We start from the raw sequence: 19893 nt of genomic DNA, 5'->3' as shown, positions 1-19893 counted from the left end.
TCAACCAGATGTTACAACAGTGGTCCGCAGAAGAGCAACTCTGAATGCACAACACATCAAATCTTGAAGTGGATGAGCTACGGCAACATAAGACCACACCTGGTTACTCTCCTGTACCTTAAAAATTCGATACTGACTGTAGAACATTACAACATGGTATGTTCTATACTTTCGGGTTCAAAATTCCAGATCTAATAGCTTGTGGCTCCCGTAAACAGTTTGGGCAGGAGTTTTCACAGGGGGACAATGAAGGATCCAAGTTTCCAAGCCAGGAAGACGTATGCCTTGCAGGGGAATCTGAACACTGTGGTGTCTCCTTGCTCCTCTTGTTCTTGTCTTTCTTGGTCACATGTTCCAGATCAAAATCAGGACATGCAGTTTCACAGAAGTGTTTATGCAATCGGAGAACCATAAGACCATAAGATATAGGAGCAGGATTAGTCCAATTGGCTCATCGAGCCTCTCCTCCATTTCCCTCTCATGCCCCAGTCTCCTGCCTTCTCCCCATACCCCTTCATGCCCCGACTAATCAGGAACCTATCAACCTCTGCCTTAAATATACTCAATGACTTGGCCTCCACAGCTGTCTCTGGCGATGAATTCCACAGATTCACCGCCCGCTGGCTGAAGAAATTCCACCTCATCTAAATGGACTTCCTTCTATTGTGCCCTCCGTTCCTAGACTTCCCTACCATAGGAAACAACTGCTTCACATCCACTCTGTTGGGGTTTTTCAACATCTGATAGGTTTCAATAAGATCCCCCCCTCATTCTTCCAAATTCCAGGTAGTACAAGCCCACGGGCATTTTTCTGTCTTCATATAGTAACCCTTTCATTCCTGAATCATTCTGCATTAATCAGATCAAGCTTCAAGACAGATGTTGATGCATTCTACACTTTGGAAGAATACTTTTCAGAGGTTGTCTGCCTGGCATCAGTGGTCACATAACCAGGACTTGTGATATGCATCAATTGATCTTACGTGCACCCACGACCTGCTCCCATGGGTTCAGTTGACCCCTAATTGGGGGGTTAAGGAGGTGCTACACCATGCCCAAGGGTAACCGGCAGGCTAGTGGAGGAAAAGAGCACCTTTCCTTCTTTGGTAGAGACGTATCTCCAACCTACCACCCAGAATCTTACAAGTATTATTAGATATTAAGATCAGTCAGCTCCTACTATGGGGCAGAAGTTCTTTGATCTAAATATCTAAAAGCTGTTTCTCCAGTTTCATGACCTCCATATTCTTCTACACAAACCCAACAGAAAGCTTTCCACTCATGTAGACTTTGCCCTGATCACTGACTGTTATTCCAATATTGTTTACTTTTTGTTAGTCTGAATTCGGAGATCAGCATCCAGAGGACAGTCCCTGATTCCCTCACCACCTGGACGGCCAGTGCTTTCGCAATTTCCAAAAACCAAGGCCTTCAGCTGGCAACTGTACCTGCACAGGTGAGTGCTCTTCAGCCTTCTGCGGGGAATTTGGTAATAGTTGTTGGTTCGTTATTTTCAAATGTCCTGAGATGCAGTGGCAAGCTTTTTTCTGCCTGCCATCCAGACAGATCATTCCATAGATAAATAGATTGAGGAAGTGCAGAAGGTATTAAAAATACATAACAACACACACAAAATGCTGGAGGAACTCAGCAGGTCAGGCAGAATCTATGGAAATGAATCAACAGTCGATGTTTTGGGCTGAGACCCTTCATCAGGACTGGAAAGGAAGGGGGGAAATGCCAGAATAAGGTGGGGGGAGAGGAAGGAGGACAAGCTGGAAGCTGATGGCAGAAACCTGGTGGGTAGGGGAGGAGGGATGAAATAAGAAGCCGGGAGTTGATAGGTGAAAAAAGAAAGGAATCTGATAGGAGAGGAAAGTGGATCGTGGGAAGAAGCGAGGGAGGAGGGGCACCAAGGGGAGAAGATGGGCAGATGAAGAGATGAGGTAAGAAGTCAAAGTAAGGAACAGAAGGTGAAGAAAGAGGAAGGGGAAAAATTACCAAAGTTGGAGAAGTCAATGTTCATGCATCGATTGGAGGCTACCTGGATGGAGTATGAGGTGCTGCTCCTCCAACCATTGTGGCAGGAGAGGAGGCCTTGGACCAACATGTTAGAACAGGAATGGGAATCAAAATGGTTGGCCACCAGGAAATTATGTTTTTTTATAGATGGAGCAGAGGTTGCTCTGTATTTCCAGCATCTGCAGGATCTCTTGAGTTTAAGAAAGCAGAATGCAGAATATAGTGTTACAGTTACAGAGAAAATGCAGGCAGACAGGATGCTACGAGGAACCATGCTGAGGCAGGCAATGCCTCGAAAAGGCAGCATCCATTATTAAGAGCCTCCGACACCCAGGACATGCCCTCTTCTCATTGCTACCACTGAGAAGGAGGTACAGGACCCTGAAGAACCACACTCAATGCTTTGGGAATTGATTCTTCCCCTCTGTCATCAGATTTCTGAATGCCCAGTGAACCCGTCTACACTACCTCAATATTTTTTGCTCTCTTTTTTGCACTACTTATTTAAGTCTTTAAATATATTTATGATTTTTGTGATTATGTATTGCAATGTACTACTATCACAAAACAACAAATTGCACGACATACGCCAGTGATAGTAAACCTGATTTGGATTCCTATAATAGTGGGATGGAAGCTGTCCTTGAGCCTAGTAATATGGGCTTTTAGGCTTTTGTATCTTCTGCCTGACAAGAGGCAGGGGGAAGAGAGAGTGTCTAGGGTGGGTGGGGTCATTGATTTTGCTGGCCGCTTTACTGAGGCAGTGTCCATGTAGATAGATAGATAGATAGATAGATACTTTATTCATCCCCATGGGGAAATTCAACTTTTTTCCAATGTCCCATACACTTGTTGTAGCAAAACTGATTACATACAATACTTAACTCAGTAAAAAAAGTATGATATGCATCTAAATCACTATCTCAAAAAGCATTAATAATAGCTTTTAAAAAGTTCTTAAGTCCTGGCGGTAGAATTGTAAAGCCTAATGGCATTGGGGAGTATTGACCTCTTCATCCTGTCTGAGGAGCATTGCATCGATAGTAACCTGTCGCTGAAACTGCTTCTCTGTCTCTGGATGGTGCTATGTAGAGGATGTTCAGAGTTATCCATAATTGACCGTAGCCTACTCAGCGCCCTTCGCTCAGCTACCGATGTTAAACTCTCCAGTACTTTGCCCATGACAGAGCCCGCCTTCCTTACCAGCTTATTAAGACGTGAGGCGTCCCTCTTCTTAATGCTTCCTCCCCAACACGCCACCACAAAGAAGAGGGCGCTCTCCACAACTGACCTATAGAACATCTTCAGCATCTCACTACAGACATTGAATGACGCCAACCTTCTTAGGAAGTACAGTCGACTCTGTGCCTTTCTGCACAAGGCATCTGTGTTGGCAGTCCAGTCTAGCTTCTCGTCTAACTGTACTCCCAGATACTTGTAGGTCTTAACCTGCTCCACACATTCTCCATTAATGATCACTGGCTCCATATGAGGCCTAGATCTCCTAAAGTCCACCACCATCTCCTTGGTCTTGGTGATATTGAGACGCAGGTAGTTTGAGTTGCACCATATCACAAAGTCCTGTATCAGTTTCCTATACTCCTCCTCCTGTCCATTCCTGACACACCCCACTATGGCCGTGTCATCAGCGAACTTTTGCATATGGCAGGACTCCGAGTTATATTGGAAGTCTGATGTGTACAGGGTGAACAGGACCGGAGAGAGTACGGTTCCCTGCGGCGCCCCTGTGCTGCTTACCACCGTGTCAGACCTACAGTCTCCCAACCGCACATACTGAGGTCTATCTGTCAAGTAGTCCACTATCCAATCCACCATGTGAGAGTCTACTCCCATCTCCGTTAGTTTGTGCCTTAAGATCTTGGGCTGGATGGTGTTAAAGGCACTAGAGAAGTCAAGGAATGTAATCCTCACAGCACAACTGACCCCATCTAGGTGAGAGAGTGATTTGTGTAGCAAATACGTGATAGCATCCTCCACTCCCACCTTCTCCTTATACGCAAACTGAAGAGGATCCTGGGCGTGCCTGGTTTGTGGCCTCAGATTCTGTATTATCAGCCGCTCCATGGTCTTCATCACGTGCGACGTCAAGGCAACAGGTCTGAAGTCATTCAACTCCTTTGGTTGTGGTTTCTTCGGTACCGGGACAATACAGGATGTTTTCCACTGTCTGGGTACTCTTCTCTGCTCCAGGCTCATGTTGAAGATGCGCTGTAGTGGTTCTCCCAGCTCAGTCGCACAGGCCCTCAGTAATCGTGGGGAAACTCCATCCGGTCCAGCCGCCTTGCTGGTACAGATCTTCCTCAGTTGACCTTCCACCTGTGCAGCCGTAATCCTGGGCGTGGGCAAGGTCTCCTGTGAGTGGCTATTTTCCTGTGAGGGAAGTAAGCCTGGTGTGGATTTCTGCGGTGAGGATGAGATTGAGCTGTCGAACCTGTTGAAGAAGTTGTTCAGCTGGTTCGCTTTCTCCACATCTCCACTTATGTTCGCCCCCCGCTTTGCACCGCATCCGGTGATGATCTTCATCCCATCCCACACCTCCTTCATGCTTTTTTTCTGCAGCTTTTGTTCTAGCTTCCTCCTATACTGCTCCTTTGCCCCCCTTATCTGTACTCTGAGTTCCTTCTGAACTCTTTTAAGCTCCAACCGATCACCATCTTTAAAGGCCCTCTTCTTCTGGTTTAGGAGGCCTTTGATGTGACTAGTGATCCAGGGCTTATTATTGGGATAGCAGCGAACAGTTCTAACAGGGACAACTGCATCCACACAAAAGTTAATATAGTCCGTTGTGCATTCAGTGACCTCCTCAACGCCCCCACAGAGCCCCCCTTGCAGTACATCCCAGTTAGTAGTACCGAAGCAGTCTCTCAGGGCCTGTTCAGCTTCAGGAGTCCACTTCCTAAAAGAGCGTGTGGTAGTGGGATGCCTCATCACAATTGATTTATATCTGGGCTGTAACAAAACCAGGTTGTGATCAGCTTTCCCCAATGAAGGCAGCGGGGATGCACTATATGCCTCCTCTACGTTTGCATACAGTACGTCAATAGTCCTATTACCCCTGGTGTAGCAATCCACGTACTGGGAGAAAGCAGGTAGTGTCTTGTCCAAAGTCACATGGTTGAAGTCCCCTGTAATTATCACCAGTGCCTCAGGGTGCTGTGTCTGAAGCCTAGCAACAGCGGAGCTGATGACGTCACAGACCAAGATATTATGCCAGAAGAATATCTTAATATGGGTATAGCAAAAGTATTTATTGCCTTTTTTATGTTTAATGTTGAGCTCTGTTTGGCAGATTTTCTTTAGCCTTAAAGACAATAGAGAGTAGGTGCAGGAGTAGGCCATTCGGCCCTTCTAGCCAGCCCTCACAGAGACCATGGGGGGCGGCTGGATTTTGTGATATGCTGAGATGTGTCCATCTAGTAAAGAAGTTCCCCCTCAGCTTCCCTAAACAGATAGATAGATAGATAGATAGATACTTTATTCATCCCCATGGGGAAATTCAACTTTTTTCCAATGTCCCATACACTTGTTGTAGCAAAACTAATTACATACAATACTTAACTCAGTAAAAAAATATGATATGCATCTAAATCACCATCTCAAAAAGCATTAATAATAGCTTTTAAAAAGTTCTTAAGTCCTGGCGGTAGAATTGTAAAGCCTAATGGCATTGGGGAGTATTGACCTCTTCATCCTGTCTGAGGAGCATTGCATCGATAGTAACCTGTCACTGAAACTGCTTCTCTGTCTCTGGATGGTGCTATGTAGAGGATGTTCAGAGTTATCCATAATTGACCGTAGCCTACTCAGCGCCCTTCACTCAGCTACCGATGTTAAACTCTCCAGTACTTTGCCCACGACAGCACACCACTATAAGATCTTCCTTCACTCTCCTGCTCTCCTAGGAATAAAATCCTAACCATCTCTGTCATTCATTCTTTGGGCATTTTCTTCTGTTTTGAGGACCCCTGTGGAGAGTAAGAATTTCAGATTGTATATTGTATACATTCCCTGATATTAAATGGAACTATTGAACTATTGAACAAATACAAAAAGAAAAAGAACAATAATAAATGTACTATAATCACCCTATCTATTAACAACCAGAAAACAACAACTACTGTTATCAAAATAAATCAAGGCAGTTTTAGAGTGACGCACTATGCCCACTATGGTTTTGTCCAAACCCACTGCCTAATTTACTAAATCAGACAAAAATGGGGTATCAGATCAGAAACAACAGAACAAATTATAAACACAAAGTACACTGCAGATGCTGTGGTCAAATCAAGACGTACAAAAAAGCTGGATGAACTTAGCAGGTCGGGCAGCATCTGTTGAAAGGAGCAGTCAATGTTTGGGGTCGAGACCCTTTGTCAGGACAAATTATACCTTGACATACCTTCTATATATGGATGATTTGAAATTTACACTCCTTCATCAGTAAGGCTAAAGCAATTAATTCAGATTGTAGAACTATTTTTGAAATATATAAACATGAACTTTGGATTAGTGCAGAACATTAAAAATAGCTAGTAGAATATAAAACTGAGCAGCAGGATACAATGCAACCAATGGATAAATATGAAACTTATAAGTATCTGGGATATCACACTGGGTTGACTGCAGAGGAGATATGGTCACGATCGAAGAGTCAGGCTCTTAGGAAAGATTGGATCATAGTGTGAGAAAGGGAAAACTTTTGACAGAATTTTCTAGGTGTTCTTGTACATCAGTCAATGAAAGCAAGCATGCAGGTACAGCAGGCAGTGAAGAAAGCTAATGGCATGCTGGCCTTTATAGCAAGAGGAATTGAGTATAGGAGTAAAGAGGTCCTTCTGTAGCTGTACAGGGCCCTGGTGAGACCCCACCTGGAGTATTGTGTGCAGTTTTGGTCTCCAAATTTGAGGAAGGACATTCTTGCTATTGAGGGAGTGCAGCGTAGGTTCACAAGGTTAATTCCCAGAGTGGCGCGACTGTCATATGTTGAAAGATTGGAGCGACTGGGCTCGTATACACTGGAATTTAGAAGGATGAGAGGGGATCTGATTGAAACATATAAGATTATTAAGGGATTGGACATGCTGGAGGCAGGAAGCATGTTCCTGCTGATGGGTGAGTCCAGAACTAGAGGCCACAGTTTAAGAATAAGGGGTAGGCCATTTAGAACAGAGATGCGGAAAAACTTTTTCACCCAGAGAGTGGTGGATATGTGGAATGCTCTGCCCCAGAAGGTAGTGGAGGCCAAGTCTCTGGATGCATTCAAGAGAGAGTTAGATAGAGCTCTTATAGATAGTGGGGTCAAGGGATATGGGGAAAGGGCAGGAACGGGGTACTGATTGTGTATGATCAGCCATGATCACAGTGAATGGTGGTGCTGGCTAGAAGGGCCGAATGGCCTACTCCTGCACCTACTCTCTATTGTCTTTAAGGCTAAAGAAAATCTGCCAAACAGAGCTCAACATTAAACATAAAAAAGGCAATAAATACTTTTGCTATACCCATATTAAGATATTCTTCTGGCATAATATCTTGGTCTGAAACTGATCTGGACAATTTACAAAGAAATTTAAGAACAGAAATGACAAAATTTAGAAAACACTGTGTACACTTGAATACACTTAGATTAACACTGCCTGGGACAGAGGAGGAAGAGGAATAACAATCATAAAAAATTCTGCACAACAGTTAGATAAAACTTCGAGATAAAACATTTTTATCAATGAAACCAGGATTCAGCACTCCACATGAGCATATGCAATTCTAATAAGAAGTACACACCACAAAAATTAAATGAGAGCACAACCCAGAAAAATGAAGAAATGATCACTATAGAAGAAAAAGTTAACCAACTGAAGAGCATGACCCTCCATGGAAGATGTCTTCACGATCTAAGCAGACTAGATGTCAACAAGGTAGCGTCGAACGCCTGGCTCAGAGTCGGAGACCTCTTCCCAGACACAGAGGGGTTCCTTTCAGACACAGATCCAGGTGGCTAGAACAAAAAGTATCAACAATACATAATAAGACCAACCAGTTCAAAATGATAAACGTAGAAGATGCAAAAAGAAACCAGAAGCAATCCAACACATTAAAGTATCCTGCAGCAGCTTAATTCAATTTAATTCCTCACACAGGCACAATCAAGCAGCAAACATCATTCACCAAAATCTTGCTTCAAAATACAAACTCATAAAAGATACCATAACTTACTGTAAATACAAGCCTGATCCAGTTTTAGGGTCAGAGTCCTACAAATTATATTACAACTGATCCATTACTAGAGATTATAACCATCCAGATATAATAAACAATCAAGGACAACTTAATAAATAGATATAGCCATTCCAAACACACATAACACACAGAAATCAGTAAGTGAAAAATAAGCTGAATTAAAAGAGGAAATTGAAAGACTATGGAACATGAACAAGGTATACATTGTCCCAACAGTAATATCTACAACTCATATCATCTGAAAGTCACTATACAACAGAATTAAACAGTTAGGGCTACACAGAAATATGTAAACCTCCAGCAAGTCATAATACTAAAAGCCACTAGAATAGTCTGAAAGTCCTTGGCAATTGAGAAACAAGTGTGCCTGGCTATGCCTGTGCCACAGGTATGCTGGAAAATAATAGTAATAAAACAACCCCATTCACTCACATAACATATTGGATAAAACTTTGGTTGGTGTAAGGCAGTCTGGAATCCAGTGCATGTCTACAAGAAGGTTATAAGCACAAGTTATTCTGCAGATGCTGGAAATCTTGAGCAACGCATATAAAATGCTGGAGGAACACAGCAGGCCAGATAGCATCTATGGAGAAGAATAAACAGGTGGCGCCTTGATCCGTAATGTCAACTATAGATGTAGCCTCTCTGCCTGAATGGTCTCTCCACCAGTGGGATGTAATATCCAATATTCCCACAAGATGGCTCCAGACTCAAGGTTATTAAGGGAAAGATTCATGAAAAATTGGAGCAACACACACACAAAATGCTGGAGGAACTCAGCAGATCAGGCAGCATCTGTGGAAAAGAATAAACAGGACATCTTAACCCGAAAGACCGACTTTACTCCTCTCCTTTGACGCTGCCTCCCTACCTGAATGTTCTCCACACCGTTGGGGCTTAATACCCAATATCCCCACTAGATGGCGCCAGACTCAATGTTATTGAGGAAAAGATTCATACAGCATCCAAGTAACAGACAAAACAAGAAAATCTGAAGGTGCTGGATATACGAGCAACACACACAAAATGCTGAAGGAACTCAGCAGGTCAGGCAGCATCTATGTAAAAGAATAAAGAGTTGGCTTTTCAGCACAAGACTGCATGCAGAATCAAAGACACTGACTTATATAAGATGGAATTAGTTGTTTTGCAGCAGTGGTACACTGCCAGGCATAAAATTGCAAAAAAAAGACCAAATAAATGCTCTTGTGGTGAAAGATTCAAAGTACACTTATTATCAAAGTACGTATGCAGTATACATACCTGAGGCTCGACTTCCCACAGACAGCCACAAAACAAAGAAACACCATGGAACCCTTTCAGGTAAAAAACATCAAACCCCTGTTGCACAAAAAAGAACAAATCGCACAAATGGCAAAATAAAAGAGCGAGAAATACAGAATATAAGAACACCCTACCACAAATTATCAAACCAGTGCAGGTATATTCAGTTCAGTCTGGCTCTCTGTCACCTGTTAACTCCAGGGCGCAGAGCCCTGGACAAAGTCGCACAAAATAGTAACAGAAACTCATCATAATGTGAACTGCAGAGTCTGGTCCACAATTATTATCACTGGCATGTCATGAATTGTACTATTTTGTGGCAGCAGTACAGGGTAATACCTAAAGAAAATTGTTATTGGTTACAGAATAAATAGTGCAAAAGAAGTTCAAAGGTGATAAAGGTTACAGGCTGGTTTTCCAATTAATTTTGTGGCCTGAGATTTAATTAAATGTGGATGATAACTTGTCCCCTCTCTTTGATCAACAGCTGGAGGTCTTCAAGTTTTTCTTTCTGGAGTTAAACCTCCCGTACTCTGTGACCAGAGGGGAACAACTAATCCTGGAAGTAAATATCTTCAACTACCTGGAACAGACACTGGAGGTAAGGACATTATCTGTTTTAAGCTCCATGTCTCAGGATTCACAAGATGTTCTCGTAGTAAAAAACTTGAGTCTGGAATCTGGAATCTTGACTTTATCTACACCCTTCATGATTTTGTAGATCTCTCTTAGGTGAACGGGGTTGTTTGGGGTGCCCAGAGAAGGGGAGCACCTCTGGTGAAGGGACTTGTTGTGTCCATTCTGGGGCAGCTCACTCACCTTTGGCCCCCACTGGAGACTCAGCTCGCACCCGTGGCTCCAAGTAGCTTTTTGCCCCTGACAGTGGCCACACCCCACTATACCACTACAGGCCGGTTATACCAGGTGAGGGCAGCTGGCAGGCTTCATACTGGTGAGGTAGAGAGATGCCTGTCCCAGCATGCAAGGTCAGCTCTGGTGCACTGGGCAGTTGAGATCTACAGTGAGATCCAATGGCCAAGAAGGCGATTCAGCAATGTTTTGGTAGACCCCAGTTATTCTCAGCTCTGGATTGGTCTTCCGAGGCTGAGAGAGTAAAGCTGATCCAGTGCACAAAGGATTAAGATTCTCCCGCACAGGTTTCCTGTCATCATCGGATGCAACCGCCAACCACGATAAGGTGACCATCATTCCTTGTATAGCCATGGCTGTTCTGAAGTATGGTGTGGGTCCAAGGGGCCAGAACTGAGGGCACACAGAGATTGTGAAGGACTGTGTTCCTGCAAATGAGAAAATAAGGAAAAGATTAGTTCTATTTCTCACGTGTACAATGTCAGGTAGTTGTCACATGACACAGTCTCAGAATAGAGGGGCGTCCTCTTAGAACGGAGATGAGGAGGAATTTCTTTAGCCAGGGAGTGGTGAATCTGTGGAATTCATTACCACAGGCAGCTATGGAGGCCAAGTCATTGGATATATTTAAAGCAGCACACACAAAATGCTGGTGGAACACAGCAGGCCAGGCAGCATCTATAGGAAGAAGTACAGTCAACGTTTCTGGCCGAGACCCTTTGTCAGGACTCGGCCCGAAACATCAACTGTACTTCTTCCTATAGATGCTTCCTGGCCTGCTACGTTCCACCAGCACTTTGTGTGTGCTGCTTGAATTTCCAGCATCTGCAGATTTCCTCGTGTTTGTGGATATATTTAAAGTGCTGGTTGATAGGTTCTTGATTAGTCAGGGCATCTAAGATTATGGAAAGAAGGCAGAAGAAGTTCAAAGTTCAAATTAAATTTATTATCAAAGTATATAAATGTCCCCATATACAACTCAAATATTCATTTTCTTGTGGGCATAGTCAATAAATCTGTAATAGAGTAATATCTGTAGGGGTTTCTTCTTTATGTTACTGTGTATGTTAATCAAAATGGCTTCTTGTTATGTTTGAAGTAAGAATGCTTCTTTGTGTGGTAACTGGTGAGAGAATGCTTTCTCTCGCAGCTTGTTTGGGTTAAAATGACTGATAACGAGAATTGTATTCATTTGTTAACCAACTGGGATAGATGTTATTCTTTCTTGTAAGTCTGTAAGCTAGTGTTGTGCGGATGTTTGGGGAGGTTGAGGGGGAGATCGCGAGGAAGGAGGATGTGCGGGATGCGCTCTGATTGACCACAGAGGTTGGTCCCAGGCGGCGGGTCCTGGAGGTCGGAGAAGATCGAATAGTGGACCGAAGACTTCGATAGTTGAGCTCTAACGGTTGTGCACGAATTGACTGAGCTCTGATAAGTTTTGGCGCTTTTTCTTTCTTTTCTTTCCTTTCGTATATATTGTATCTCTATTAATTATCTAGTTCTAGTAAGTAAGATTTATAAAGTGTATTTTGTAACTGTACATGGTGTGCGGTCTGATAATGTGTGCGCAAGTTGGTGCCAGTGTGCATTTCACAGCAGCCACGCTTACGGGAGACACGGTTTGGCGGGTGGGCGGATTTTCCCCAGACATACATCAGCCAATCGCGTGTGTGTTACATTTGTGGGGTGCTCGTCCCAGATTGAATTTTCGGTAAGCTGTGTAAGCTTACAGAATCAATAAAAGACCACACTATCTTGGGTGTTCAACAAGTGTGCAAAAGACAATAGATTTAGTACAAAAAGAAAGAAAGATTAATAATAAATAAATAAGTAATAAGTATTGAGAACATGAGATGAAGTGTCCTTGAAAGTGAGTCCATAGGTTGTGGGAACACTTCAGTAATGGGGCAAATGAAGTTGGGTGAAGTTATCCACTTTGGTTCAAGAGCTTGATGATTGAGTGGTAATAACTGTTCCTGAAACTAGTAGTGTAAGTCCTGAGGCTCCTGTACTTTCTTCCTGGTGGCAGCAGTGAGAAGAGAGCATGTCCTGGGTGGTGGGTATCCCTGATGATGGATGCTGTTTTCCTGTAGCAACACTTTGTGTTGATGTGCTCAGTGGTACAGAGGGCTTTATCCATGATGGACTGGGCCATGTCCACTACTTTTTGTAGTCCATTCAAAGGTATTGGTGTTTCCATTCCAGGCTGGGATGCAGCCAGTCAATATACACATATACATAAATTTGTCAAAGTTTTAGATGACATGCTGAAATCCACAAACTCCTAAGAAAGTACAGGCGCTACTGTGTTTTTTTCTTAATTGCACTAACGTGCTGGACTCAAGACAAGTCCTCCGAAATAACATGAATGAGGACTGGCTCATGGAGCTGAAGTCAATAATTTGCTCCTTGGACTTGCTGACATTGAGTAAGAGGTTGTTATTATGGCATCGCTCTGTGAAATTTTCAGTCTCCCTTCTCTATGCTGCATCATCATCACTTTTGACGGCCTATGATTGTGGTTAAATATGTCATTGGAGCTGTGCTTACAGTCATTAGTATAAAGTGAGCACACAGCTTTGTGGTGCAGCTGTGCTGATCTTGATTGTGGAGATGTTTTCGCCAATCTGAGCTGACTGGGGTCTACAAGCAAGGAAGTCATGGATCCCGTTGCACAAGAAGATATTGAAACTAAGGTCTTGGAGTTTACTGATTAGTTTTGAGGGAATGATGGTATTGAAGTCAGTGAAGAGCATCCTGATGTAGGCGTCTTCACTGTCCTGACTTTCCAAAGTTGTGTGAAAACCCAGTGAAATGGTATCTGGTGTGGACGTGTTGTGACGGTAGGCAAATTGGAGCAGATCCAAGTCGATCTCAGGCAGGAGCTGTAATGTTTCATCACCAACCTCTCAAAACACTTCTTCAGAGTGGATCTAAGAATGGGGTTGAGAGGGATAATAAATCAGCCAAGATGGAATGGCAGAGCAGACTTGATGGGCCGAATGGCCTAATTCTGCTCCTATGTCTTATGATCTTATTTATTTATTTATTATTTGGGTCATTTGTGAATTTGCAGTTTGTATGTTGATGGTTTGTCAGTCTTGGTGTGTGGATTTTCATTGATTCTATTGTATTTCTTTGTTCTACTGTAAATACCTGCAGGAAAATGAATCTCAAGGTAGTATATGCTGACATATGCGTACCTTGAACTTTACTCAACGGAGATCTTCTGGGAAACACAACATAATTGTTGTTGAACGAAACCCCAAACAGTTCTGTCTGAAATGTCAATGGGCTATCAACAGGAATTCCAGCATGTGATTGTCAAGATGACCTCACTATGCTGGATTCATGAGGATTTATGGAGCCTAACATGCATGCTTTGAAATAAGCCAGTAGTACAGTCATAATTAGGACATAAGACCTTAAGACTATTAAGACATAGAAGCAGAATTAGACCTTTCAGCCCATTGAGTCTGCTCCACTATTCCATCATGGCTGATTATTTATTCCTCTCAACCCCATTCTCCTGCCTCCACTATGTAACCTTTGACACCCCAGCTAATCAAGAACCTATCAAACTCCACTTTAAATATACCCAGTGACTAGGTCTTCACAGCTGTCTGTAACAACAAATTCCACAGATTCCCCACTGTCTGGGAAGGAAATTCTCCTCATCTCTGAACTAAAGGGACACTCTTCTATTCTGTGGCTGGTTCTAGACTCCTCCACTATAAAAAGCTCTCTTTCCACATCCACTCTATATTCAATAGCCCTTCAATATTCGATAAAAGCTGATGTTTTTCTGCACAGCTCTTTAGTGTAACCCACTGTGATCAGGATTCGAATCTGCGCAGGGAACCCCCAACGGGTTTCAAATCCCGTGCCTTAACCACCTGGCCATTGCAGCTTCCCGATGTTTGCTTGGGAAACAGATGTTTTTTGTAGAGTAGGGTTGGTTTAAATGGATGGCCAATGGTCATCAGACTCGATGGGCTGACGGGCCTCTTCCTGTGCTGTATCACACACTCATGGCAAAGAATCTGAGTGATCCCTACTGGACTTGATACACTGGAAATGTGTGTACATTCTTCTGGGTGGACCTCATGGGTTTCTCACGGGGGCTACTGTTATCCCCTGCTAATGTTTCTCTTATCCACTGATGTGTTATCATTGTGGTTATGTTCCCAGACTAATAATTTAGCCTTCTGGCCAGATGATCTCAGAGCATTAGTTGAAATCTCACCACAACAGCTGGGAATAAAATGTAAATCTCAGTACTGGTGACCATGTAATCACCAGGTTCCTTGTTCACAAGCATGTCGTTATGCTGACTGACTTGCAAAGTGACTCTTCAGTGACTGGGCTGGGCTGCACAACCCGGTAAAAGTCGACCTTTAATGTGAAGCCCATTGCAAGATGATGCCTGTGATATACTGCATTTTGCAGGCATCTACTAACTATGTACTAAATATATTTTTACCGGACCACTACCACTGGAATCTCCAGCTTATAATTTCCCTTCAGGAGTTGTGCTTCTGAACGATCCAAAGTTTTTGTTGTATCCTGAAGAATTTGGCAAACTAGACTCTCAAGAATGTACGTCTGGCTACAGCAGCCAGTCCCTTTGTGCCTCAGATTTTTGTATTTTCTCTCCATTTAGAAAATAGTCTACGTTTTTCTTTCTTCTACCAAAGTGCATGGCCATACACTTACCGACACAGTATTCCATCTCCCAATTCTTTTGCCCATTCTCCTAATCTGACTAAGTCCTGTAGCCTCTCTACTTCCTCAAAACTATCTGCCCCTAGTTGTACCATGGAGAGCATTCTGACAAGCTACTGCACTGTCTGGTATGGAGCGGCTACTGCACAGGACCAAAAGAAGCTGCAGAAGGTTGTAATTCTAGTCAGCTCCATCTTGGGTACTAGCCACCAAAGTACCCAGAACATCTTTAGGGAGCGGTGTCTCAGAAGGCAGCGTCCATTACTAAGGACCTCCAGCAACCAGGGTATGCCCTTTTCTCACTGTTACCATCAGGTAGGAGATACAGAAGCCTGAAGGCACAAACTCAGTGATTCAGGGACAGCTTCTTCCCCTCTGCCATCTGATTCCTAAATGGACATTGAATCTTTGGACACTGCCTCACTTGTTAAAAAATATACAGTATTTCTGTTTTTGCACTTTTAAAATCTATTCAATAATTGTAATTGATGTACTTGTTTATTTATTATTTTTAAAATTTTATTTATTATTATTTATTTTCTCTCTGCTAGATTATGTATTGCATTGAACTGCTGCTGCTAAGTTAACAATTTTCACGTCACATTCCGGTGATGATAAACCTGATTCTGATTTTTACTCTGATCATCTGCAAACTTTGCAACAAAGTCACCGAGTCTATCAACCAAATCATTGACACATAGTGTAAAAAGAATCGGTTCCAACACAGACCCCTGTGGAACACCACTAGTTACCGGCATCCAGTCAGAAAAGGCTCCCTTCATTCCCACTCTTTGCCTCCTGCCAATCAGCCACCGCTTTATCCAAGCTAGAATCCTTCCTGTAATACCATAGGCTGTTAACTAGTTAAGCTGCCTCATGTGTGGCACCTTGTCAAAGGTCTTCAGGTACACAACATCTACTGAATCTCTTTTGTCTATCCTGCTTGTTATTTCTTCAAAAAAATTCCATCATATTTGTCAGGCAAGATTTTCCCTTGAGGATAACATGCTGACTATGACCTATTTTATCATGTGCCTCCAACATCTTTCCAACTACTGAGGTCAGTCTAGCTGACCTATAGTTTCTTTTCTTCTGCTTCTTTCCCTTCTTGAAGAGTGGAGTCACATTTGCTATTTTCCAGTCTTCCAAAACCATTCCAGAATCCAGGGATTCTCGAAAGATCATTATTGATGCCACCATAATCTCTTCAGCCACCTCTTTTAGAACCCTGGGGTGTACACCATCTGGTCCAGGTGACTTATCTACCTTCAAACCTTTCTAATTCCCAAGAACTTTTTCCCTAGTAATCGTAACTTCACACACTTCATGACTCCCGACACCTGGAACTTCCACCATACTGCTGGTGTCTTTCACAGTGAAGACTGATGCAAAATGCTTGTTCAGTTCATCCGCCATTACTACCCCTCCAGCATCGTGTTCCAGTAGTCTGCTATCCACTCTCACCTCTCTTTTACACTTCATGTATTTGAATAAACTTTTGGTACCGTCTTTAATGTTATTGGGTTGCTTACTTTCATATTCCATCTTTACTTTCTTAATGACTTTTTTAGTTGGCTTCTTTTGGCTTTTAAAAGCTTCCCGGTCTTTTAATTTTCCCACTAATTTTTGCTTTATTATATGCCCTCTTTTTGGCTTTGACTTCTTTTGTTAACTATAGTAGTGTCATCTTTTCTTTAGAATACTTTTTCCTCTTTGGGATGTATATACCGTGTGCCTTCTGAATTGCTTCCAGAGATTCCAGCCATTGCTGCTTTGCCATCATCCCTGCCGGTGTACTATTCCAAACAACTCCTCTCTGATGTCTCTGTAATTCCCTTTATTCTAGTGTAATACTGATGCATAGAAACATAGAAAACCTACAGCAAAATACAGGCCCTTTGGCCCACAAAGCTGTGCTGAACATGCCCCTACCTTAGAACTACCTAGGCTTACTCATAACCCTCTATTTTTCTAAGCTCCATGTACCTATCCAGGAGTCTATCGTATCTGCCTCCACCACCGCCGCTGGCAGCCCATTCCACGCACTCACCACTCTCTGCATAAAAAAAATTTACCCCTGAGATCTCCTCTGTACCTACTTCCAAGCACCTTAAAACTGTGCCCTCTTGTGTTAGCCATTTCAGCCCTGGGGAAAAAGCCTCTGACTATCCACACGATCAATGCCTCTCATCATCTCGCACACCTCTGTCAGGTCACCACTCACCGTCCGTCACTCCAAGGAGAAAAGACCGAGTTCATGCATCTCCTCAGATTTCAAGGTGAATTTGATTGCAGCATAATCACTTTCTGCTGAGGGTTCTTTAATCTTAAACTCTCCAATCAATTCTGGTTCATTGCACAACACCCAATCCAGAATGCCTGATCCCCTAGTGACCCCAACCACGAGCTGCTCTAAGATGCCATCTCGAAATTCTAGAAATTCCCCCTCCCGTAATCTAGCACCAACCTCACCTTCATATTGATCCCCCATTGTAACAATGCCCATTTGGCATACATTTTATATCTCCCAGTGTAAATTGTAGACCACATCCTTACTACCGTTTGGGGGCCTGTAATACAGTTCCCATCAGGGTTTTTTCTAAACCCTTGCAGTTCCTTATCTCTATCCACAACGATTCAATACCTTCTGATCCCATGTCACCTCTCTCTAAGGATTTGATTTCACTTTTTTACCAGCAGAGCCACGCCTCCCCCTCTGCTTTCCTGCCTGCCCTTTCAATACAATGTGTATCCTTGGACATTAAGCTTCCAGCGATAATCATATTTCAGCTGTGATTCAGTGATGCCCACAACATCAAACATGGCCATTTGTAACTGTGCTACAAGTTTACCTGCCTTATTCTGTACACTATGCATATTCAGACACAACACCTTCAGTCCTGTGTTCACCCTTTTTGATTGTATCCACTTTTTATGCTGCAACTCATCCTGTTGACTACACTTTTGCCCTACCATCAGCCTCTCGTTGCTTGGTGTCTCCCTACATATTGCCTCTGTTTATAAACCAGCTACCTCATCCTCTGCACTATCACTCCAGTTCCCATACCCTTGCCAAATTAGTCTAAACTCTCCCAAACTACTCAAGCCAACTTGCCCTGAAGGATATTGGTCCCCCTCGGGTTCAGGTGTTACCCATCCCTTTTGTACAGGTCATACCTTCCCCAGAAGAGATCCCAATAATCCATAAATTTGATCTCCTGTCCCCTGCACCACTTCCTCAGCCATGCATTCACTTGTTAAATCATCCTATTTTCACCCTCCTGGCATGTGGTACAGGCAGCAATCCAGAGATTACTCCACTGGGAGGCTCTGTTTTTCAGTTTTGTAACTCGCTTCCTAAAATCTCTCTTCAGACCCCCTCACCTTGTCAACCTAAGTCCTTGGTGCCAATATACACCAAGACTTCGGGCTCTCACCTTCACCCTTTATGCTGCCATGGCCACGATCTGAGACATCTCTGGTCTTGGCACCAGAAAGGCAACATCCGGGTGTCTCTATCGCACCCATATCTCTGTTCCTCTGACTATGGAATCTCCAATTAGCACTGCAGGCCTCCTCACCTCTCTGCTCTTCAGAGCCACAGCACCAGACTCAGTGCCAGAGACCCGGTCACTGTGGCTCCCCCCAGTAGGTCATCCCCCTCAATAGTCTCGAAAGTTGTATAATTATTATTGAGGTGAACAGCCACAGGTAGACTCTGCACTGGCTGTGCATTTCCCCTCCTTCTCCTGACAGTCACTCAGCTACCTGCCTCCTGCAACCCAGGAGGGACTACCTCCCTGTAGCTCCTGCCTATCACCTCCTCATTCTCCCGTATGAGTCGAAGGTCAGTGAGCTGCAGCTCCAGTTCCTCAATAAGTTCCCTCAGTGCGCCTGGTGCAGTTGTGTTTATCTGGGAGACTGGAGGTTTCCCAGAATCCCCACATCCCAAACACAGTGCAAAACACTGCTCCTGGAGCCATTCTCACTTCACTGCCATGCCGTAACCAACAAGGAATGAACATATCAGAACAGAAAGAGAGAAACTTACCAGATACTGTACCTCGCCCAAGCCTGACCTCACCTAAGCTTGTTGAGCTAAAGTCAATCTATACACTGACACACTCAAGTGAATAGCCGCTCGGCTTGCCCTTGAGTTATTTATATTCTCCCTTTCTATTAAATCCCTCTCATTAATTGGTCACTCCTAAACCCCAAGAAATTGCCACGAGACACTGCCTTTCAAATCTTGACCGCGGTCCTGATTGAAATATAACTCTTTTTATGCAATCCCTGACATTGATTACCTAACTCAGCATCAGCTGCTCGTACAGCCATCCACCACTAGCTCCCGTGGCTTCACACGACCCTGATTGGGTGCGGGTAGGGGCGTGGGGGGCTAAGCAGGTGCTACCTCTTGCCCAAGGGTGACCTGCAGGCTAATGGAGGGCAGGAGCACCTTACACCTCCTTTGGTAGAGGCATACCCCCATCCCGCCACCTAATACTGCAAATGATTATATATACTTTGATAATAAATGTACTTTGAACTGAGTTATCTAAGGTCAAGAGCGCAAGGATCTCTGGGAGAAGGAAATACAGATCTGTAGTGAACAGTCACTGCTTAATACCAGAAAAAAGTTGAAACAGTGGTGTGGTTAGTGAAAGGTTCAGTGGCTGGACTTCCTACACAAAAATGTAGATTCACCATAGCACCGGAACAGGCCCTTCAGCC

General features: G+C 43.6%; 1 protein-coding gene across 1 annotated transcript in view; it reads left to right on the top strand.

Moving 5' to 3' along the window:
* The window catches only part of cd109 (CD109 molecule), a 247971-nt gene that overhangs the window by 134020 nt on the left and 94058 nt on the right, over positions 1 to 19893 (top strand). Inside the window, exons 19-20 of the mRNA XM_073050423.1 lie at positions 1339 to 1456; positions 10052 to 10165. Coding sequence (XP_072906524.1) covers positions 1339 to 1456; positions 10052 to 10165 — 232 coding nt within the window. The remainder of the gene's footprint in view (positions 1 to 1338; positions 1457 to 10051; positions 10166 to 19893) is intronic.

This window comes from Hemitrygon akajei, chromosome 7 (assembly GCF_048418815.1).
Source record: "Hemitrygon akajei chromosome 7, sHemAka1.3, whole genome shotgun sequence".
Taxonomy (NCBI): domain Eukaryota; kingdom Metazoa; phylum Chordata; class Chondrichthyes; order Myliobatiformes; family Dasyatidae; genus Hemitrygon; species Hemitrygon akajei.
Note: the sequence above shows the minus strand (reverse complement) of the source record. Positions and strands in the feature narration are given on the sequence as shown.